Source organism: Brachionichthys hirsutus, chromosome 9, assembly GCF_040956055.1.
Source record: "Brachionichthys hirsutus isolate HB-005 chromosome 9, CSIRO-AGI_Bhir_v1, whole genome shotgun sequence".
NCBI lineage: Eukaryota > Metazoa > Chordata > Actinopteri > Lophiiformes > Brachionichthyidae > Brachionichthys > Brachionichthys hirsutus.
The window spans coordinates 14,182,581-14,206,835 of record NC_090905.1 but is presented as its reverse complement, the minus strand read 5'-3'; the positions used below and the strand labels follow the sequence as shown (position 1 = coordinate 14,206,835).

The 24,255-nt window shown below is 47.6% G+C and overlaps 1 protein-coding gene across 1 annotated transcript in view; it reads right to left on the bottom strand.

The window, feature by feature from the left end:
• Positions 1 to 387: 387 nt before the first annotated feature.
• Positions 388 to 24,255, bottom strand: part of LOC137899183 (BMP/retinoic acid-inducible neural-specific protein 3-like) — a 28,920-nt gene continuing 5,052 nt past the window's right edge. The window contains exons 2-7 of the mRNA XM_068743203.1: positions 18,392 to 18,582; positions 17,747 to 17,931; positions 8,129 to 8,234; positions 7,492 to 7,728; positions 4,112 to 4,334; positions 388 to 1,504 (exon numbers count right to left, since the gene is read on the bottom strand). Coding sequence (XP_068599304.1) covers positions 388 to 1,504; positions 4,112 to 4,334; positions 7,492 to 7,728; positions 8,129 to 8,234; positions 17,747 to 17,931; positions 18,392 to 18,582 — 2,059 coding nt within the window. The remainder of the gene's footprint in view (positions 1,505 to 4,111; positions 4,335 to 7,491; positions 7,729 to 8,128; positions 8,235 to 17,746; positions 17,932 to 18,391; positions 18,583 to 24,255) is intronic.

Below are 24,255 nucleotides of genomic sequence, written 5' to 3'. Positions count from 1 at the left end.
ACTGTTAAAAACAATTAAACAATAAACGACTTTATAAAGCGACCATTTCTTATAAATCAATCTTTTAATCTGCCACGATGATGTAATGAGTTTAAATGACAATACCTCAAGTTGAGGGCTTTTCTCAGCAATTTTCCAGTGAGATTAAAATAGATTAATTAGATTAATTAAATCATACTTTTTTAAATCTCTTGACAGCACTAGTTCAAATGTACACCCCCCCCCCCCAAAAAAAAAACAAAAACAAAAAAGAAACGACCATAAGAATCTTAAATACACTCTTGAGATCCATGGTCCCGTTGCACGGCTCCAGAATTGCTCTTAACCACTGCCAGGCCTGTGCACTAACTGCTGTGCCATCTGTGCGTCTGGCCGCTAGCCCACTTATTAGCTACATAATTTGGTTGTTTCGTATTCCATCGAATTGGGCTGCTTGGCACTAAAAGTCTGCAGCGCTGCCTGGATCCTGGCGACGTCCGTGGTGGACAGTTTGAGTCTGTGTCGAAGCAGACACGAGAAGAGGTCCAGAGGCTGAGCTCCAGGCGGGGAGAGCCTGTTGACCCGATCCCGGATCTCCAGCAGCTGCAGCAAGGCCGAATCCTGCGATCCCTGAGTATACGGGTAGTCCAGCTGTAGGATCAAGTCCTGGATCGCTTCAGGGTCAAAGTGCATGCTGTAGCCATACACCTGGATGCTGTTGATCTTCATGTAGCCCAGATTCCCTCCCGGTTCCAAGTACTCCAAGGGTTCGTAATACACGCTTCCATTCCCGTTACTTGAGGGGCCTCTGATCCGGCTCCGTAGGTAGAAATGGACCGTCTCAAAAAACGTTTTCCACTTGTTGCCTAAAGTTAAACTCCAATTGTAACAGTCATAGGGAAGGTCTAATTTAGTCCTCTCCCAGTCCGGGTAGTCGCTCTGCTCCATGGGCATGATCCAACTTTCGGAGTGGCTCCCTCCAAATGGATTGATGTAGACAGACATCATTGGGTCCAGAGTGCTGTTCTTGGTAAGGCAGATCTGTAGAGACATCCCTAAGAGCATGTGGACGTGGTTTGACTTGTATTTATTACTCTTCAATGTCAGCAGCATCCTCTTCCTCCACGACGGATCGAACCAGTTGTTCAGCCTGACGTCGTTGCTGACGAAGATCCCGTGGATGCTGATGCGGTTGTCACGCTTCTGCAGGAGGTAGCGGAGCTCCAGGTCCTGCAGGTCCGTCTCGAAGCCGATGTAGTGGTCGGTGGAGTCGGGCACTTCGTTTCGACACACCCCCTGGCTCAGCATGTAACCCTGGTTGCAGGTGGCGCAGCGGGAGCGGTTCTCGTAGGAGCAGGAGGCGCAGGAGGTGCCCTCGGCCACCGTGCACGGGATCACACCCTGGCAGGGGGGGTGCTCGTAAGGGCAGGAGCAACTCCTGGTCTCCTCCAGGTAGGAGCCGATGTGGTTGTTCTCACTGCAGTACATGATGGAGAGGATGTAGTTCAGCCAGTAGCTGAAGGGCCTGCAAGAAATAGAAATGGAGTAGACGGGGAATAGATAAATAACAGACCAGTACCGTGTTCCCGAGAGTTATTCTCAAAATGAAAACCGGAGAAAAGCCCCATGAACGTAGTTTCATGTAAATCCCTGCTGATCCAGAACATCTGCCGTCTTGGCCTTTAGAAATAAACTTCCATAAATCTCAAAGATGAAATTCAAATTTGAAAATTGGCTATTTTGAATAAACTGCATGATCCCAAGAATATATTTGTTGTTAAAGATGAGCTGCTGTGAAAGCAGCAATTGGCGAATGTTTGAGACAAACTATGAAGCAAATCAAATTTCCTGAGATTGTTTTGGGGGGGGGAGGAACAGATGGGCCGCATGACAGGAAAGTAGCATCCCACATCAGTCTTCCACTTCTGTGGCACATCTGTCAGACATTGTTCAGAGTTAGCTGTTTCATTATTGTGGTGCGGCTACAAAATTAAATTGTGAAGATAATTTTACCACGCGCAAGTAATTTAAACTCCGAAGCAGATTTTTTTAAGGCAGAAAAAAATAAATGTCCAAACACGCTAACAAACAGCTGGGAATTTTAACTTTAATTACAGATGTTGACACAAACCCAATAAAGTCTGCTGGGTTTCTTTCCAACATTTTTTTTTTTACCAATTTGAGGCATTTACAAAATAATAGTTTTCAAACAGAAAGCACCTGCAGGTTCATCAGGTGGTCGTTTTGCAAAAAGAGAGAGAATACACCCGTTAGTTCGTCTGCTTTTTTTGCTTGTCGACAGCTTTTGATGAAATTTTGTGCCATACTGAGGAAATTAAATTCAATTAAATTCAGGGAGCATTTAGAGATTTGTCAGCAACAATTGATGACAATGATTTGTTCTTTTGGAATCGCGAGCACTGAAAAGTCTCCCACCTGAGCAGATGCTACGCACCGTTGGTGAAGTTATCCATGTGCACTCCAAAAACCTTTTCAATTAAAACTCTCAAAATGAATTTGATGCCCCCCCCCCCCCCCCCTCCATCAAACGCTGCTCGCTAATTAGAGATGTGTAACATTGTATGCGACTGATCATCATGATAAAAGACATTTATATTATAGCTATCAGCCAATTCTGATAAATAGATGATGCGAGGCCAAATTGTGTGGCTGTAACCATGGAGACGCTCGCGATGAAGAGTTAAAGATCCTTCCTTGCTACGTCTTTGCCTTTCTTCCACACAATCAGTCATTTTATCTGTATCTGCCACAAGAGAGAGGTTTTAATTGATAATATAAAAAAATTCATTTCAGCTCTGGAGGAAGTCATTTGACTTGAAAGATACTAACGGACTTTTATGGTTTTTCATGTCAGACTTTCGAGAGCACAAGTTTATGTCACAGCGGGATCCAAAATATTCTGTCAGTCGCTTTGGTTTTCCCAGCCCACAAAATGTAATTATTTCAGCTACTGTCTTGCCTAAAATGTGCCCCAAATACCGCCCGGCTGAAACGCTGAATATTATTTTCAGAGATGAGCCTTTTTTATGGACTTGTCTGTGTATTCTATGATTATTTCATCGCCTAATTCTGTTGTCAGCTTTCAGAGGAGGCCGTTTAATAGTTGCCATCGGAGCCTGGGTTGTTGCATCACTGCGTGAACAAAGATTGGAATGATCCCGGCTGACGTCCTCCTGATTGGATGAAACGCGACCGACGGTCTCCTGATTGGATGAAACGCGACCGCAGTTCTTTTTATTACAACATCCTCCTTACATATTTGGAGCTTCTAAATAGGAAAAGCTTATAATAAATGTTGCATGAGACCAAACTCGCGCTTTTCACCTGTGGTTCAGTTCTTGCATTTCGCCGGTGGGTGAAATCTGTGCTTCTGTTTAGTAGAGGAGGGACAGAACGTGGCTGCTTAGCTCCTACAAATGGCTGAAAAGGCAAAATATACAACAAACTACGTGACTTAATTATGAATTAAGGGCAGGACACCGCACCATTTGACAGAATGTGAGGGAGATGAGGATGCAGCTCGAGCTAAAACTCACATCGCAGAGGAGGAATATTCGATTTCCCACCTGAAACTGCTCTTAAAATAAACTGCCTGTTAGCCGCCGCCGCCGCACCGACTTCATCACATTCCCTTTTCAAAGCTCGCCGTCGTGCAGAAACGATACGACTGAAAATAGACGATGATCCACTGAGGGGATGTGGAAAACATTTTTCATTTTTTTTGTCAATGATTTCCTGACAGCTTCGCTAACCAGACGGGGACGTCTCACCAAATATAGCGCTGCGAAAGTTTAATTTCACAGCAGGGTGGCTTTGATTTCCTGAATGTAAAGCAGACCTGGGCCGTGAGGCCGAGTCGCCAGTTGTTGTTCCCCTCAGAAAGACCTCGCCGAGGGGTTTCCATAACGACTGGTGGGAGGTGGGAGGAACAAAGTGCTGCTGCTGGAATGGACTGGGAAATATAAATGAGCATTGCCATTCACAGTTTGCTTTGAAAGGACGCCTGATGTTGCTGCAGGCTTTGGAGTTTCTGCTTACTTTCTCCACACACACACACACACACACACACGCACACACACATCACAAGGTCGGCGGGAGCTCGGCTTCTCACCTCTGCCTCAGCATGACGATCTGAGGCTGACTCCGACACCTCTTGCTCAGGGTGAAGAGCTTGTTGACGAGCCGCCGCGCTTTGCTCAGCAGCTGCTGGGTGCTGAGCTCCAGCTGTTTGTAGCGCTGCAGCACCGTCGGCTCCGTCTTCCAGAAGTACTGGATGGCGGACGAGTTCAGGGCGTAGAACATGGGAAGCCTCCGCACGAAGTTCTGGAACTCATCTGGAAGCGAGAGGTCATACTTAATTCGGGGCGGATCAAACCAGAGAGCCATTGTTGCTGAGGCTTGGAAGGCCCGAGGCCCGCAGGAAGAGCTGGGGGTGGTATTATTCCAAGCTTATGCTAAGGGGGGGGGGGGGGGGGGGCGTCAGTGCTAAAAGCACCATCCAGCACACGTCCATTAATAATAATAACATCCTCCTCTTTGTAATGAGGAGATGAGGAGATGGATAAATGACATTGCTGTTTGTAATTAGTTAACGCCACCCTGATAAAAAACAATTAAGGGTCAATGGATTCCCGTTACGAAATGTGTTTTACGTGTTCCTGTGAAATTAATAAGTTGATTAAACAGCTTGTAATACAATTCGTGAAAAGGCTGTCGACATTCATCCATCCGTGTTTGTTTGCTTGATTCCGCACGATCAGCCAAGATTCTGCTTTTTCGACAGCTTATTTATTAAATTATGAATGAATTGTTAGATTTCCTTTAAAATGTCGAATGGAGACCGTATTTACTTTCGTCTTAGCAATCCTTTGTATTGATTTGTGATTCCGATTTGATGAGTCTATTTTGTTGTTGTAAAGGTAGAATTTTGTAAATAATTCGCACACTTTTCAGGTCACTTCTTTCGGTGCTGTGTGGGAACAGACGAGATGTTCTCCTCCAGCGACGTCTGACAAACACGAAAGTGAGAACGGGCGCTAATAGAAGACTGCCCTGCCCGATTTGGCTGAATCCCGGCCCGTTGCAGAGCCGGCATTCTTCCTGACCGCCTCACCTTTCGGGATGAAGCATTGGAGAAGGAGCTGGAGCCAATTTGGAAAGAGAAAAAATGCTTCCCTGAATAGAAGGGAACAATGAAAGTCGAGCTGAGTGGCGTCCAGCCATCCAGCAGAAGATGGAAACGGTAAATGGCCATGTATGCCTGTCACAATGAGGTTACTTCTTTTCTATGATGCTGATGCTTGATTGTCCTCTGGCCCCGTCAGATCGACGCTCTTGGCAGGATATTACTATATTCGAAACGAGGACATTTATGTAACACGGCCTTCAAAGGTTCCCCATCATGGTGTCTCATCACAGTTAGAACCGAATGAATGAAACGACATCCTGACAACAACAACAACAACAACAAATAAACCTGTTACTCGTGGGGGGGGGGGGGGGGGGCATCAAGCTGCTGCTGAAGCAGACTGATATTTTATCACCGAGGAAGCAATACCTCATCCCCGGAAATCCAATCCCTCCTCGCCATTATTACCCTCTCATTCGGCGAACACGGAGAGGAGGGGCACTTAGAAAACAGATGACGCTCTCCGGTTCGGAGGAACACAAGTATAAAGACACATAACTGGGATGGAAATAACAGTTTTAGTGTGGGAGAGATAAATGCTGTCATTTCTGGATAATTTTAGAGCGACAGACTCAGAATAACGAAGACAAACGGCAAAATGAAAAAAGGTTTCTACGCATTTATCGCTGCTTTTATGCAACGGAGATGAAAAACGAGTGAAAAGCCCGGATGTGTTACACATAAGTCATCGATTCGGTCCATTTAAACACACAGAAACACATTAACACGATGAAAGTCGATGATGTTTGGGAAGCATCTTATAAAGTCGTCCTAGCTTATGTTCCTAACGTTTCATTTCTCCGACGCGGAGACGAGTCGGATCCGCCACTGGTCTCCCAGCTGATCCCCATGGGACACTCGGATATTGCATTTCTGTGCTTTGTCAGTGAGTATAGAAAACAGACTTCCCTCGGTTTGTCTGAGGCATGAGATGAGATTACAAGCTGGTTTCCTTTAGACGATACCGAGCCTCCCGTTTGGAGAAGACGTCGGGTTTTGCAGCAAATGCAAGACGAGACGCGTTTTAGGGACTGCCTTTTACTCTATTCTTCCCTCTGCCTTCGCCACCGATGTTGCTCCGTAGACCTCCGGGGGGTCATACAGGAAGTCACTGGCTGTTGTCTTTATTTAATAAAGCACTGCGGGCGCCCTGCAGCTAAGCGTTATTGCCAGCTGTGTTAATCAAGTTCAGTACAGGAGCGTGGATTCAGGTAGCAACGCCTGCATGGTGCACAAAGAACAGTTTAAAGCGGGGATGGAAGGGACTGAAACGGTCCTCCGAGTCCGTGGACGCGCTTCACAGGAAGAATCAGTCGAAATGGATGAACTGGTTTGATTTCACACCAGTGTGGACCAGTTTTATTCATAAAGTCCTGCTAAGCTTTTCCCTTTTGGGAGCTGTGCCACCTTGCTGACCTTAAATAAGGTCAATGGATGAAATGGCTGCAGCGGAGCTGCAAAGTACGACATCACGAGTTACATCACAGGCTGCCAAAAATAGTCCGGCGACTGTTCGCTCCTCCTCCTTCTTCTTCTTGTCCCGTGAGGGGTCGCCACAGCAACCCAACCTTCTCCACTTCACCCTGTCCTTTGCATCGTCCTCCCCAACACCAGCCACTCTCATGTCCTCCCTCACTACGTCCATGTATCCTCCCGAGTCGACCTCTAGCCCTGTTCCCTGGCAGTTCCACCCTCAGCATCCTTCTACCGATATAGTCCACGCATCCGAAGTTATGAGGAATTAAATCAGTCAGGTTGATGTTCTGTGATAGTTTTGTTTCCCTTTTACTGTCGGCCATGTTTTTAATATACAGTGTCTCGCTGCCAATCAATAGACAGATCCAGTTTACTGCGGTATCGGATTTGTCTGCCTTTTCAAAGTTATTACCTTCGACCCTCCTCCCCCAGGAAGAAAGGCATGAACTGAAGTGAATGAATCAAGGAAATGAAAGTGAAGAGAATGTGCAGGAGACCTTTTTTATCGTCTCCACCTAGACGTTTGCATATTAATGATCTGTAGCAGCATTTTGATTTTTAAACACAATCTTTGACGGTCGGTTCCGAAGCAACTGGACTGTCCAGACTTTTGACTCAAGGATTATCAACACTTGGATGAACGGTTTAAGAAAATCAAACAAATGAAAATGCCCTCCGCTCGGCTGTTTTTATCATCTTCTTTCCCAAATGGATAATAATGTCTCTGGTTGCTCTGGGCGCTGCTGCCCCTCGTTCTCTTGGCCCATCTGGTACAAATAGGGTCGGTGGGCATTGCAGAATGATTACAACAAACAGCCCACACTGACCTGACTCCTCAAAGTCTCGGTTGGCTGTTTTCCATGAATCCTGGATTTTCAGCAGATTGTCCTCCATTGCCCTCAGATCCACCTTGGGGCAATTACACTGCGGGTAGTCCACGGTGCATCGGCACCAGCAGTCATTCTCCCGGCACACGAACTGGCCCTCCTCATTACAGCCGATGTAGCTGAGAGCCGCTTGCACAAACCTGGCCCTCAGGTATTCCGGCAGGATCGCCTGAAGACCTGCAGGGAGGGCGGAAGCAGGATAAAAACATGGAATATTGCATGGATGAATGAGGATGGAGCTGCAGACAGAATGTGGCCGGGCCACAGCAGATCTGTAAATCACAGAGGCGGAACTCATTTCCTCGCTTGACATATGCTTGGTGTCACATGCAAGATGCTGAGATTCACTTAAAGTTGTAGTTTTACTGCATAGTTCTGCTGCCGATGTGATTCATTACTGTGTGGGATTTACGTCCGAACTCCGCAAGCACGAATAAAGAAAGAAAAGAGAAAGTGAAAGAGTGATTGAAGCTAAATTCTTTGTGACACTCTCGTGCTGCCGGTCGAGGCTTGCCAGAGAACAGACACTGTGACAATTCCATCAGAAATTGGGAGAGTTCAATTATGGATGGCCAACCTTGCAAATGAATCTTGTTTTCGGGGCTCTGAACCAAAACGGAGCTGACAGAATCGAGGTTGTCATAGTTACTGCATCCGAGAGGTCCCGTCCTTGTTTCGGTCACCTAAAGGGAGGGAAACAGGCACATGGCAATAATCCATAGTGAGGAAGCTGAAACGAATGACATTAGAAACATACGACTAGAGGGGGGAGAGATAAAGATAAGGAAGGAGGAGAAAAGAGCGCGCACGACTAAACGAGATTAACGGCACCTCCTCCTCTTCAGAGAAACACAAAACATGTTATGCATCCTTTAGATTGTGCAAATCACATTGAGGAGAATGACTTTGTGAGTCAGTGGGCTGGAAATGGAGTCGAGGAAGGATCCCGGGGGTAAAAACGTAGCGAGCAAGGCCCGCTGTCATCTGCCAAATTTACCTCTGCGTTCGAGTTCACTCATTACGGTGCCCACTGACGCTAAAATCAATCGCGGTGCGGGTGCAAGCATGTCCTACTCAATTATCAATGCACCTGAGGATCCAGGTAACTGCTCGGCGCAAACTTTACATGTAGTATGCAATAGAGTCGAAGGAGTACACCCATTATCTCCATCAGAGGGCAGTTTGCACAAATGGTGTCTGACGAATTGGCTGCGGAGAAACCAGTGCAAGAAACCCGGACTCCCGTCCTGTGGGAGGTGCACGGGAGATATCGAGTCTCCTTGAGCGAACGCACGGCACGTCGAGTGAGCTGCCGAGGGCCGGAGGGCATTCAATTACTGCAGCTTGAGGGGAGAAACGCATTTGGCTTGCACGCGTGCCCCCCATGACATGAAGTGAGGCGGCAAAACAAGTTGGCAGAGGTTGCTGGTTCGGCCCAGAGAGGATCCGCGAGACACGACCGTCTGACAGTCTGCAGCTCAAAAGCTTCGAAGTCGTAAAGAAACCTTCCTCAGACGATTTAAATTGCTGCGTCCGAGCGTTGAAGAGAGAGTAAAAGTCCAGGGACAGAAGACGCTCGGTTTTGCACGCCGATGCTAATTTGGGTTAATTGCCTCTGAGCTAATTAGCCAGCGCCCGTGGTTCATGCACGCCTTCACATCTGCGGCAGAAACCCAGCTCATTGTAATGGCACGTTACTTCTATGTCCTATATCCGTGCATACAGCACCTCCCTGTTGGTAAACAGGAAGTCAATGACGGCGCATCCAACGGCGAGCTTCCGTCGCTGCATTGACCTCTGATCGAGTCGAATGGACCCGTCTCCCCATCAAAGCGCGAGGAGAAAGCGATTCTCTGGGATGGATGACGCTTTTTGAAACTGCTCAGGCAGATAAGTGATCCACGGCTGCACGGGCTGAATGTGTTTACATCTATTACCTTAGGGGTGATCTATTAAAGCCCACTCCTCATCCTCCGCCGGCATAACGCCAGAACTAATTCTGGATTTAAATTCTGAGTCGGAACGCTGCAATTACACCGACGGGTCGATGACGTACGATAACGCAGATAAAGTAGCTTTTTATGTAGCCGCTTTTTCACCGCTTACATTTATTTGCATTCTGTCTCATGAATCAGACGTTAATACATAAAGATGCACTGGAGACAGATGGCGTTAACATGCGGCGTCACCGCGTGAGTGCACGGAGGTTATGCTGCTAGAGTTGATCTTACTCAGTCTAAATTAAAAAGTTTTATTTCTCAACACTCAGTTTTCTTCTTCTTCACTAACTTGCTTTAAAGAAAATGCACTAAATATCTGCTTTGGAGATGCGAATGGCAACGCTTGACGACATGGACGGCGCTGATGAGCGTCTCCAGGCGATTAAACATCAGAAACGCTCTGCTCTGTTATTAAAATCATCGCGGACGGTTTCGCTCACTGGAGACTGAAAACTAAAATCTGGCATTTCACAGTTTTAAACAACACGAACAGTGAGGAGGAGAAGTGGGTCGTCGTTTCAGTGGATCGACGCTTCAGAGAAGCAAATGTTAGCTTCGCTGCAGTTGACATCAAAGGTGATGACATCATCATCAAACGTTGATCTGTGTATCTCTCTCCCTCTTTCTAATCTTTATCACCTGTCCTCTCTCTCTATATATATATATTCCAGATCATCAGTTACAAGCTAACGATGTTTGTTAAGTGTCGTGTCTAAAATGTTCTTGAAGTGAAGACGCGCTCCGCTTTGATAGCTTTCCTTCTTCTCTTTCTTGTTTACTGCTTCTCGTTGCTGTTAGCTCATCCTCCAGATCCACGCTTCTCTTTGGTACTTGTTTGTCAGGATTATCCCAAGTGCACCAAAGCGAAGCAAACTCACAAAAGAAGTCTAACAAAAGCAGTCGGGGACAAACTTTGATTATTGCTGCACGGCTGGAACTGAAGTAAATTAAGCAGGAAGCACCTGAAGATGAAATATACTTTTACTTTCTGCAGATTTCACAGTAACACGAGCATCGCTACTGGGCGGCCTTCATAAAGTCGAATTAAAAATGGACACAGCTTGAATCAGAGCCTCAAAGATAGTAAATAAAACAACACAATAGAATATCTCATCCTTTGATCTCATGGCTTGATTGCTTGCAATCTTAACTCAATCACGCTTGATGAAATCCTGATTTAGGAAGTCCACATCTCCGGGCGTGGCAGGCAGAAATCCATCTCCTTCGCTGTCACTTACAAATTATTGTCAAACACCGTGATGGTATATTCCTTTAATATTCTCCGACAGGTCTGATAAGAGTAAAATAAAAACAATCTCCTTGGTGGATTAATAGTAACAGTGATGGTTCCCAGCCGGGAGGAGAAGGAAGCCGCTGTGGGCAGAGGCTGTTTTTCTCCTGACATCCACTTCTGACAGCTACAAGGTCAAACTAAAGAGACATGATGGCGAATAAGCTGAAAGCTTCTAATGTGTGACAAACACCCTGAGCCTCAGTCGCCTTCTGGATAATACCCCCCTCCCTTCCACTTGTTTTCAATTTACATTTCGTTAAAGTCTCTCGAATAACATCATTTTGGCCAGGATGGAACCAGAATGAGGCAAAATGGGGGGGGGCAGCGCCTCGCTCCCATTCAATTTTTATTATTATTGACGTGTTAACACAATTAATTAAAATCTGAGCGGGCTCCGTAGGGATCCGTAAGATAATTTCCTACGCAGACAGATGCCCAACTTAAAGGGGAGAATTGGCCAAATGCTAATTTAAAGAGTGCTTTTCTATGCATAGCAATGAGACCATCTGCAAACAGAAGAGCCCAGTGGAGCAGAGCGCGCGTGCACAGCCAGCCGTCGCCGTTAGAAGCCGACCCCCCCCCCCCCCCCGGAAAGAAAACATCATTTTTGTTGTATTTCACGACTTTCAAGACTTCGCCGGGCAACGTTTGCTGGAAGCAAGAGGATTCTGAGAATGCCATGTGTAAAATGTAAATTCCATGAATCGCTCGGTGGGGGGGGGGGGGGGATTATTAATGCGCCATAATTGAGTACGAGATAATTGTGCTGACTGTGTTGGAATAACTAACAGCTGCATTTAATGGAACATTTAATTGCACTTAAAGGCATTTCCTGGAATAAGCAGCTCGTGATGCTTCCGCGTGAAGATGTGACTCACCCTACGACTTCACACGGTCCAGATCATCCTCCAAAATATTCCTCAGGCTTGGGAGGTGGTTTAGCTTCGACCGATAATACCGCTTTGGTTAGCACTGCCAAGACATGCCACAAAATCTCTTTGGATATAATCCATAACTCGGGATCTAAAAATGGCCTCATGATCCGGACAGTTGCACAGGAATGTCTGAACGACGAGTTTAACCACGTTGAATCCGCGTTTTTCTGGCTCTGACTGGTGAATAGAAGATATTTGTGCAAACCAGCGCTGGGCATGTAACCCAGAGTGCAGAGTTCTGGCGATGGAACAACGCAGACAGAAGCTCTGCCTCAGAGCCGCCGTATCTTTCTACCTTTCGCTGACATCGTGCACAGAATCATCAACCAGCCAGCGGTTCACCGTGAGATCAGCGCTGAGCCGGACAAGCTTGACGCCACATGCAGGCACAAACAAGCAACGTCGGTTACAGACGGGGTGACTGGAGGGTTCGCCAGTCCTGACAGGACAGTAAAACGCAGCAGCTCCTCAGGACTTGAGAATGTTAAATTCCTTGGTTACGTGGTGCAGATTTCTCACGAGGTCGAGATCTGACACCAAAGCGGCGTCGCATCGTTTTCATCGCACCATCCGCCGAGCTCGTTCCTTCACTGGTTTATTTGTTCCACGTGTTGTCAGCAGCCAGCGAGATCAGGCGGCAGGCAAACATTCCCATGCGAGCCCCGAAGGAACCCTTTTTTTCAGCTTTGCGTCACGGCCTGTCAGAAAACGGAGCCCTGCTCGCCGTCAGACACGCAGTTTAGGGAGACGCTTGCAAAGTTGACACCGTTCCACTCCCCGCAGGCCCGGCATACAACGAGCGTCGCGGCTCTTAGAGCAGGTGGGAGCTCTGAGAGCTCCCACCTTGGCATCGCGACGAGAAGCAACAGCTGCCGGTTTGAGTCAGTTCCTGCAGCAAACGGGGAGTTTGTTGTCCTGCTAGAGGGAAGGAATATGCACGCAGGCAGACGCAACGGCGCTCGCAACACGGGTTGCATGTGACAAGGGGAATACGAGAGAGCGACAGCGTGAAATAAAGAAAACAGGATCAAATCTGTTTGTTAATCGAGCAAAAATGTAAATATTAATAATGAAACAGGAAGTCACGCCTACACCTGTGTCTACACCAAAGCTGGAACGGAATATTTAGAGCTAATAAATATAATCAAATGAACAAGATTAATGGAAATGGCGCTGCAAGTTGGCTATTAACGTTCCTGTATTAAATCAGATCAGTTTCTCATATTCAGACGGACCCTCGGTGGTACCGCTCTGCAGTTAGCCTGTTAGCATGGCCCACCGTTGGAGGCGGCTCAGAGGAGAATCCATTATTCAAATGCGTAAAGCTTTAATATTATGAGAAGACCAGTTAGGTGAGAGCGTTTTGCTGATTAAGATTCATCACTGCTGCAAATCCCTCCGATGAGTAATTCCACCAAAACAGCGTAAATGTCACTGAGTGAGCGGGAGTCGGCGGGCTGAGCAACGACGGACTTTAAATGGATGCACAAATGTACATGATAGCATTAATGTTTCATGAAATTCATTGCTCATTTTCAAATTGCCTCATTCGCGGAACCTTCGGGAAGTGGCGCTCGCTTAATCACCGCGGCGGCGGCAACGTGAAAATCCGCATTTGCATCTGAGATGCCTGTTTATTCAGTCTTTGAGGATTTCGCTGCACGTTTTAAGACCACTTTGTTGCGCTGGCTTACGCTCCAATGTCAACCCGCGACGGATAAGCTTATAAAGCAGAAGCAAGAAAAAGGGAAGAGGAAGAAAATAGCATCAGATTTTTATTATGTGCCCTCAAAAAAAAAAAGATATTAAAACGAACCACAAGAGAACCTGGGAGATGGAGGAAATAATAGTGTGTTATATTCACAGATAAACTAAACTATTCTATTTTTCAGGAAGCACCCGTTGCTTGAAATGGGGCCAGAGGAGGAAATCTGAATCCCGCAGGCTTCCGCTTCAGATTAAAGGGAAACAGCGGGAAGGAGCGAACGCGTTTAAAATCTTGACTTTGTAAGTCAGATCCGGTGCTAAATCCGGAGCCGTCTTCCGTCTTTTCCCTACAACGCAAACATCTGAGCGCTAGCACGCAGCACCTTTAAGGCATTGACCGAAATACCTGAGTTAGCAGAGGAGTAGAAACCGTTCGGGGTGAAGAGCGATTGCATTTTGTGCCAAATGCCGATTCAAAAAACGGATTTGTGGGCTTTGACTTGCAGCCGGTGACTCTAGACCAGCTTAGTAATGAAACGCTCAGCGCGGTGGAGCTGCAGGCAGGCTGCAGGTCAGCATCCTGACAAAGCCGTACTGTTGGTGTTACTGTCAGGATACCGGCATAGCCATTTAGAAACAATACCCAGGCCTCGCTCTCGTGTTATTCATACACAATAGCTCAAGGAAAGAACCCTGCAGATCTCCTTCAATTTAAAGGGATGGGAAACATGGTGAAAAGACAAAGAAGAACCTTCATGCTTCTCCCTGAAGAATGAAGATCTTGCTCTGATGAATTATTCATCCGTGCTCGTGACAACAGTTCCTTTCGTTCCACCGTTCGATTTCGTTTTGTTCATCTTGCCATCAGAGCCGCCCTGAAACTCCGGGAGCCGCGTCCTCTGCAGCCGCCTCTCAGCAGCCATTATCTGATTTCCGAGGCTCCAATCTGACTTGTGTTCTCTTCTTCTACGGCAAATGAAGAGCACCGCCGCACGACTGACTCGCCACTCAAGGCTCACGCGGCAAATTGGGTCAAACGTTGCTTATCGCTTCTCCCCGTCGATGATATTCTCCTCCCAACTTTGGCTTAATGAATCTTTGATACGGAGGAGCCTGGGCTGTTAGCAACCCCCCTCCCTTGTTAAATAAAGCCGGCCTCTCCTCGCCTCGCCGCTTGGGCACTCGCATGTGGCGCCTTAACTCACACCGCAAAATGCTTGACAAATGACAGAGACTCTCAAAGGAAATGACCGAAATAGAAAGGCTGATTCATCACGCGAGGTGACATCGGAGCCATTTTTGCCACGCTCGTGTCTCTCTTGTCCCGTCTCTGATCATTCTCCAGCGGTGCTGTGGGCGTGGCCTTCCGGCAAGGCGGTTTCTGTTATCTCTTAAGCCCAGTGCTCTCCTTTAAGGCGGCTTTGTTTCGCCATACATCTTCATTGGCGTGAGCTAAAGACCCGCGCTTGGAATTAAAGCCTGCTGACGCCGGGAATATTCCACATCAGTCACCTGAAAATGCCTCCCAAACAAATGTTACCCCGGAGGGAAGTTCCTCTCTTCATCCCAATCAGAGGAGTTTTTTAGCAGCACTTTGGTTCAGTGGCGGCTGCCAAATCAGCTCAATGTCCACTTGCCAATTCACTTTGGAGAATGTACAGTTTTATCTCTGATGGACTGCGTAGCGGGGCATCAGTAAAGACAAGCCAGTGAAAAATGTGCTGCGGGTCGGAAGAGGAAAGTAATTTAGCCGCTTTAGCTGCAGCTACAGAAGCAGAATGGAGGAAATGGACTTTGATGTTTCGGCTTTTCCAGCGGAGTTCTTTTCCCAGAGACTGCTCTATCTACACTCTCCTTCCCATATTAGATCTGGCATCCCCTTACCGACACGTCACTCCACCAATATCCATGTAAAGGCATGTAAAGTGCTAGAAAAATGTGAGCGTCTTCATTTGGTCCTTATTTGGGAATGTTTCCGCAGATCTTATGGATACGATCGTGGATGGAAGAAAACAACCCCTCCAGAAATGGGAGCGATGAGGAAAAGGACCCGCTCTCTCATATCTCAAAGTAGTCGATCATTATCTGCGTTGCAAAGTCCTTTCACTGCCATTGACTGGTGGCTTTCGAAAATCTGTGGCCTTTCTCATGTCGAGATAAAAGCGGGCGGCGACTGTTCCCAAGGTTGAGACAGAACTCTTATCTTTTCTTAAAAAGGCCTTTCATTTCCTTTCCCACCTCTTTCTGCCGAACTGAAGGCGTGTCGTGGCATCTCAACGCAGCATGTTGGGATTGCAGTGATTAATCTGTAAACGCTTTAGCTAGATTAGCGAGCGACACGCCGGTAAAACAACTCGATCTGAAGGGTTTGCGCGGCGCATCCAGTCAAAGATCTGCCCCTGCAGGGGCACCAAGCGTGTGGCAAACAGGCTGAAGAAGCGGACGCCGTCTCTGAAGGTTTTCGCGCGTGGCCGATATTCCCCATATTGCGTGACGGTAATCTGTTGTTTACCACCAGCGAGCGTAAACACATTAAAGCTACGTGAGGAAGCAGATTCCTCGGGAAGCAAAGGGGACTCGGCCGGCGGTGCGAAGGGCAAATTCAGCTGATTCAATTTATTCTCCCTGATAAGAAGTGGCAGCGTGATGAATGAACACAGCCTGCAGGTCTTAGGTGGCAATAGATGTTTCCACCATAGGCATGTGGAGATGCGTCGCGTAGCGGCCGAGGAGGCGCACGCAACGGAACAAGGAGCTAAAGGGTACCGCTTGCTCCTCCTCCTCTCGGTCGACCTCCTGATGGAAGCGGGACTCGGGAGCCCCGGCGATGCTCGGCAAGAACAGATCAGATTTAGAGTCAAGCTTAACGGCAAGACCAGATTCTGGACAGGAGCTCAGATAAACGCTGATGCAGGATGAACACGGTCCAGGATGAACACGAACGGAGCAAAATGACTTGCCCAGGAGAAGACGCTTGATTTACGAGTGTCCTACGATACGGGAACGCTAGCTGCAGCGTAAGACATCCCATCTCCGGGGAAGGGAGGGAGGACAGGGAGGGATGGATGGATGGGACAGCAACGCTTTGGGCTTCAATGCGGGAGATCAATTTAAGAGGGTCAAGACTGCTTTCTTTAAACTGCATTGTGATGAAAGGCCACTAATCCAGATGACGCATCCCTTCTGGTAAATATTAAGATGCCGGAACTTGGGGGGGCGGGGTCTAATGTGAAGATAAGTGAAGTGAAAAAGGGATTTTCTCACCAAACTTTTCTCTCAGGTGTCCATGTAGCGATTTATCTCGAAGAGAGTTGTGCTCCTGAAGAAGCCAGAGGCAGCCCGTCTGCCAATGGGCTTCCGGCTCAAGCATCAGTGGAGGGTTCATTAATAAAAACAGGTACGAGCAGCTTTCATCCCACCGTGCAGAAGCGCCGGCTGAAAATGAGGGAGGGGTCTCTACACCGAGGACCGGAGCTGCTTTACGCCCTTTAAAATACGCTCCAATAATCTGTTGTGTGGGGGTTTCCCACCGAGGCCATGCTGACGGGTCATCAGCAGCGATCGGTGTTAAGGTGCAACCCCTGTCAGAGCGTCTGAAAATGTTCTAGTACCTCGAGGGGAGAACATGCATCTTTCATTTCTCCAAAACCAACCATCAATAGCTGCGGTCCCGACGACTACTGGACTTTCAGCTTGCCCCGTGAGCGGTCGCCACAGCAACCCAACCTTCTCCACTTCACCCTGCCCTCCCCATGCATCGACCTCTAGCCCTGCTCCCTGGCAGTTCCATCCTCAGCATCAACAGCTGCAATAATCATATATGAATCTAATAAATCATATCAAGACTATTGATTATTCTATATATACTGCACTGGTGTAATGAGGGAGAGTAAATCAATAGCTCAATATCTGTATCTATGAAAAAGGTAGATAGTGAATTAATGGTGATTATATCCACACAGAGCAGAGCGGTGGACCCTGATTGGCCGGTGGTGCGGCTCCTCGTTAGCGGCGGATTGCAGGATTTACATTCGTGCTTTTCCACCTGCCTTGATTTAATAAATTCTTCTAACAAGTGAGCTCAGCAGGACCGCCTGCCTCGCATGCAATTATTCCATTTAACCCACGAAGATAATTATTTGATCAACGCATTAAAGCATTGCCACAATCACTGGTGAGGAAAAAAACAAAAGCAATTGTGAGGAATTGATTTGTTTGTTTGTGTCGCCTGAAGCTCCAGGGAGCGCCGGGCGCCGCACCTTTATGGCAGTGGAGGCGATCTGGACGTGGTGCAGCTTGTGGAGGGTGTTCTCCCTGTCGATGAAGTAGGAGGCGGCCAGCTGGTGGAGCGCCTCCAGAGTCACCGCCGTGCCGTTGGATTCGGTCGCCTCGGACGTCCGACTCAGCTTCCGCTTGTCCACAAAAATCATTAACGACTCTTCCCCTGTTGACACACACAGAATGTAATTTACGCCGCGCCGCCGTGAGAACATTCCCATAAAACAATCCAAGGACACCTTGAGTCATTACAGAATCGCATGGGACGAGACGGCGCTTCCGAATCGGAAGGACTACTGTTCCTGTACACGGAATAAACTTTAACCCTTTCATGGGATTCCATAACTTCCATTCCTTAACTTCAAGACTTCCTGGCGTGGCTCTTGAACAGAGATTCTCAGGCCCAGCAAGTTTTTGTGAGTGCTTAACCCAGTGCACGGCAATTTGGTTTGAGTCAAAGCTAAATTTAGAGCCAAGCCCCTCCAGTTATAACCCATTAAAGCTGTGAAAGGAAGATTTCCCAATGTTTGGCCACCTGGATGCCCAAATCGCCCCACCTTTCCACACCTCCTCTCCCTGGTGTTCAGGTAGCTCGCTAAAGTCCACAGCACATCTAATTTGTTTACCTCCCAGAGTAGCAGAGAGCAGGAAGTGGGTTCCGTATTTCCTGATAATGCCGTCAGTGATGGCGCCGAGGCTGGGCCGCCTGCCCAGCTGCCTAATGGTCTGCAGGAACTCGGGCTCCAGCGGCAGGGAGAAGCCATTGTTCTCCCGTCTCTCCAGGGCCAAGCTGTTCACCTTCCAGCGGCCAAACTCCCTGCAAGACACAAAGACACACACTCACCGAAAGCAAAGGAGGCACGGTGGACGAACGCAGAGCGCCGGAGAGACACGCATTGTTTCAACTCACAAGCACAGCAAAGACGCCGTTTAATCATTGTCAAAAAAGTGGCGCGGAGACAGAGGCTGCTTGGAGTCCTTTCTATTAACAATGCACGACAGCAGCCGGCCGAGGCGGTCCGAACGGCCGTTTTCTGTTCCGGAAAATAAGGGAAGAAGCAGGGAATGGAGACTTTAAAGTGGAGGAGAGAGGAGCTTCTGCCTCAGAAGGAGGCTCGTCTTCAGATCCGTGAAATATGATGTCTGGACAACCTCGCGGTGAATCTTGTCTGCTGCTTTAGAGGATGAATGGTCTCGTGCTGTTTCTACCGCCGGCGCAGAGACTCGCTTTGTGTTTCTGCACCGAGCCTCAATAATAGCGCCGTCTTTTCCCCATCTCCGGTCTTCTCTTGAGGTGCTGGACAGGCTGTAATCAGGGAGGACGTTTTGCTGCTGTCAGACGAAACAGGCTTCATCTGCATCCTTTGATATTCATCCCGGCCCTGGAACACACTAGCATGCCTTTATCTACCAAGTGCAGACCGGGGGGGGCTGCTCGATGCAGAGATTAGCAGCGGTGAATTATATGACGACCTGTCAATCACCGCTGGATGGGTGGTTCTCTGGCTGACGTGCAAATCATTCCACGTACGCAATTTAGGAGGAACTGTAAGAATAAGGCCCGGGGAGGGAGGAGTAACGCTGAGTTCAAGTCAGAGCCTTGTTGATGGAAAAAAGCATCTCACGGGACGGCGATTAAAAAGAAACATGCCGCCATTTAGCATTTTACTGATTTAGTGCGTCATTTAACACAATCTGGTAATCGTGCGTGGGCCGGGCCAGAGCCCGCTTGTTTGTCAAAAAAACCATTATCTGGAACAACTCGTCTGCTTCTGAACCCCCCCCCCTCTCTTCTTTAGGTGGAGTAGGAAGAGAGGGAAACGACTACCTGGGAGATGAAGGTTAAATATCGGATTGGGCTTTTCTCTGATTCTCAAGGTTTTTGGACTCGGTGCGTCTTTTTCACGTCCATCATGACTCACATCACCGTTATTGAAGCTGCATCATCAACATTTTGCAGCCTCCCATTCAGACACCAACGGATCGAGTCCAACGTGAATGCAGGCCGGCTTTACAGAACGCAGGACAAGTCTTCAAAAATCGTTCAAGACTTCTTCCTCTTTTCACAAAAGCAAATCCGATTTGTCAAACACACAAACGTAGAGACGCGCGCCACGACTGCAAGCATCTTAAAGTTTGGCGCAGTAAGGGCAGCTTTGTTAACACCCAAAACACCACGGCCCCCCTCCCCGGGGGGGTGCGGGCCAGCCGCCAATCAATTTTCCACCAATAGCGGGTGAGCCCCAGAGACAAGCACAGAACAGAAAACAGCTCATTAGGACCCGTTTCATGTCAGAGTTTCTCTGTAACGAGCGACCATTAGTGCTTCCCTCCATCCGCCAGGGCCGAATGAAGAAGGGGGGAGAGAAGGGGGAGTTTAACGGATCGACACGAGGCCTCGCGGTGCTGCTCACTGACGGGCATTTATAGACGATGCCACGGCCACGCTGGAGAATACACACACACACACACAGATCCTTTGGCTTCATGGACTGCAGGATTATTATTATTTTAACCTGGACTGTTTCCAGGAACATGTTGAGCGACTGGAACACAATCACGCAGCAGGTTTATTTCTGATTCTGATTCACTTTTACTTTTTGAATTTCCCTTGGGATGAATAAAGTATCTATCCACCATCCACTTTTCATGGCTGGTGTATAAAGACACCAAGAACAATCTAGAACCTGTTGGTGCTGATCCAGATCAGCATGTGGACGGTGTGAATAGGGGAACGAGCTGCTCAGCGGAGTTCTGTTAATGACTGGAAACTGACAGGGGTGTGTGGGTCGGGGTCGGGGGCGGGGGCGGCATACCACTAACGGATGGTCAATTTGAGAAGCGCTCAGAGGGATTTCCATGTTAATTCATCGGTTTGCTCCTATTAGCAAGAGAAACCTGGTTAATCAAGGGACCACACACACACACCAAGTCCCACGGAAGCGTGAGAGGACGTGTAATTGATTCACCGCCGAAACCTCCGTTACACGAGGTGAAATTGCACGACGCTGCAATTTCCTGCATGTCAGGTGAGGTCGACCTTTTTTCTTTTCCCCTACAACTTCCCATCTCAAACCAAAACTGTCAAAACAGGAGGCAGATGCGTTACATTAGATTTTTTTTGTGTTCTTTTAATAATGTAATTTACGGTTAAAGCCTCTCTGGGTTCAGGTTCATTAGTGAAGCTAAAGGCGCTACGATTCATCCGCCGCTGCGGCCTTGTGCGTTCTAATTATAATACAGGACGCTATACGCAGCTCATCACAGACAAAGGGCGAGAGGAAAACAGATTGACTCGCCTTTGCAGGCGTACCTGCAAGTCAATTTACAGGTTTTATTTATGTTTGGAACATCTTTATTCCCACACAACGATGATTTACTGCACGATATTAGCAAACTAGAACAACCCAGAACGCAGCACAGACATGCGTTCCGTCCGTGATGTGGTGATTAGTGCACATTGTGAGCCACAGCAGCGCCACAAAGGGCTGCAGGTTAATTAAATGGCTTCCTTTATGTGATGGATTGACTCGGAAAAACCTAATTTCACATCTGACTTAATGCCTTAAAGCCTTTATTCAGATTAAATACGGCTGTCTTTTTTTATATATATATATATTCATGCAGTCACACCTACATCCACGTGTAAATCGACTGAGAATACTGTATTATGCAGCGTGAAAAACAGCTGATGGGAAAACTGACTGAGGCTGGGACTGGCCGACGCCCCAAAAAACAATTAACAAAAACACAGCCAAACTAAAACATGCAAAAGCCACTCTTCCTGGCGGGCAGGTGGAAAAATGAGAACCAAAAAACAAAAAGAGATACTAAGATGGGCTGAGCTTGCAGGCACGAGGGAGCAGGTAAGAAGCACTCAGGAGAGGATGACGTGACGGCGTCCGGAGGCAGAGGGCGGGGTTTAAGTAGCAGGGCAGTAATGAGATGAATGAATGACAGGTGTGTCTCGCTGCGCTCGGCCGACGCCCTCGTAGCCGCGCCCACAATGCAATTCAAAGTAAACAGAGCGAGAGTTTGTTCGAACCACATGAGGTTAGATTTAAGGTTTAGGTTTTCGTTATCTATTAAATCTTTGTATTAAAGACTGAAGGAAGAGAATTGGTTCGATTCAATGTATTTCACTGGATAATAAAACCAAACGTGACGCAAACGTTTACCGTAGCATGGCAAACATTTGCTTATCGCACCGCGAGGCTCGGGCGAGAACACGCTGTGTGTTGTAGCTACCCCAGATACCAAAATAACCTGCTGAGGAAAACAGTTGTTTGATGAAGTTATTTCAAGGACCTCCCCAAAGAGAATTGTGCAAAAACGGGAGAAAAAGTCCTTCATGCTTCGTTCAGTGAGACAAACCACATCACACTTATTTGGAAGACCTTGCAAGCAAAATGCAACTGCGGCGTTCAGCGCTGCAGCTTTTTCCCTCCGCTCTTGGTTTAATCTTATTTGACATTGATCCTTCTCAATATGCATGCACCATTAGGGACAGGGAAATGATTTCAGAAATTAGGAATCGCAAATAAAGAGGCTTTTCATTCCAGCGACATCAAAAAAGATATTCCGGTGCGCCGCGTGGTGAGCATTTTCTTTTTCTTTCTTGAAAGGCACCTTCAGAGCAGCACACTATTAACTTTTTTTTAATTGAACCACTGATGATCCAGCTTTAACAGAGAGCGTTGGAGAGTTAAATGGGAGCGGGAAGAAAAATGTGTGTTTTAGTTATTCACGCACCGCGGGGGGGGGGGCAGCGGAAACCGACGCGAGATCAAGACGGTGGATGAGAGCGTAATGATGTCGTTAATAGCTGCTGCTTGGGAACGCTTCACAAAACTGCCACCACCAGCTTCTCCAGCGTCAAGCAAACATCAGACCATTAAGCCTGCTGGGAGGTCCCGAAAACAAGACAACGTGCCGCTTCCTGCTTCGTCGCGCTTTTGAAAATGTACCGTATACTCGAGGAAAATTTAGTATCGTCAAACATTTGATTATCGCCGGAAACCGAGACGACGCCACGGAAGCTGCTGCAGGAGACGACGTTCATAGTTTCCTTTTTTGGCTGTGAAAGCTCGGAATTTCTTTCAAGTGAATACCCAACAGATGGACCAAGAAAACCGCTGGGGTGGCAGTCAGGTTCGTATCCGCACGATCCCTCGCTGGGGACTGATATTCGTCAGATGTTGGTGCAGAGCGAGATGCATGAGTTAGCGGGAGCCGTGCAGTAGCCAATTAGCTCGACTCCACAGTGTGATGCTTGGCTGTTTGGTTGTGATGTGAAAGAGTTGAGCCCACAGTGCAGTTTTACTGGTCCCACAAGAGAGAAGTCCCAGCAGTCGCATGCTGGTAGAGGTTAACGCTATGATACATGAGAAAATACTTTGCGTCCAGGCAATATGTCCTCAATACTCTTTCAAATTAAAAGTCCAGTGTACAAGCCTTGTTTCTTTTTTACCATGCTTTTATTGTGAAGAGTTTGTGCAACCAGAAAACAGAAATGTATACGTGTCACTGCTAGAGGTCTCAGTGGGAACGGCTGCTGTGTACAAGTAAAGAAGTGAAGTACCCGGTACTACTAAATACAACAACAACATGCAATTTCACCATTTTGCCTGAGTGTGGCCAGCAAAGCATTTCAAACTCCGATTTTCAGAAATTGAAACACTTCGCTGTGCGAGACAAGAGAGCGGCAGGAGGGTGAGCTTGGTTAAAAAGAAAAAGGATAAAAAAGAAAAAGCCAATTGCATTATTGATTTTTAGCTCCCATGAATATCACAACAGCACTGATAACAGAGAGCGAGGGCAGACCCGACAGAGAACATCATTTCAGCAGGGATCGCTGAAATAAAGACGACTGATCCCTTTTGTGCAGCAATTTGTCAAAACATTGTTGACGAGAGGCTTCGCTGCCAAACACGGAAAAGGAATGCTGGAATCACATTGTGCACATAATGATGCATATTTTGTTCCCATGCGACTTTACAAATGCACAAAGGAAGGACACAAAAACGATGCCAAAAGCGTCGGCTTCTGTCGGTGGCAGGCCTGCATGGGCGTCTTCCTGCGCCGCTAATCATGTAGCGTAGCACATTAGCAAACACGTGTTTTCCCGAGACGATGACCCTGCCTTCATCGTGCTTTCTGCTGCAACATGCTCCCACTCTCCTCCTCCTCTTCCTCCTCCACACCTGCCCTGAATCAGCTCCGTTAGCCGCGCCCTGCTCCTGTTTTCTCATCACCTGATCGCCTCCACCTGTGCGCCGCCTCCTCTCAGCTGCGTCTCGGTTTGTATTTCAAATTAAAAGTCCTGCCATCGATTTGGTCTCACTGTGACACACGCTCTAATTGTTCAACACGTTAGCAGTTTCTGAACACGCCATGGCTCTTATGTTTAAACCCCCTCGTGTAACACGTGGGCTGACAGCTTCCTCTGATGGATGTGGGACTAATGCGAGCGGCACCGGTCTAATTTTAT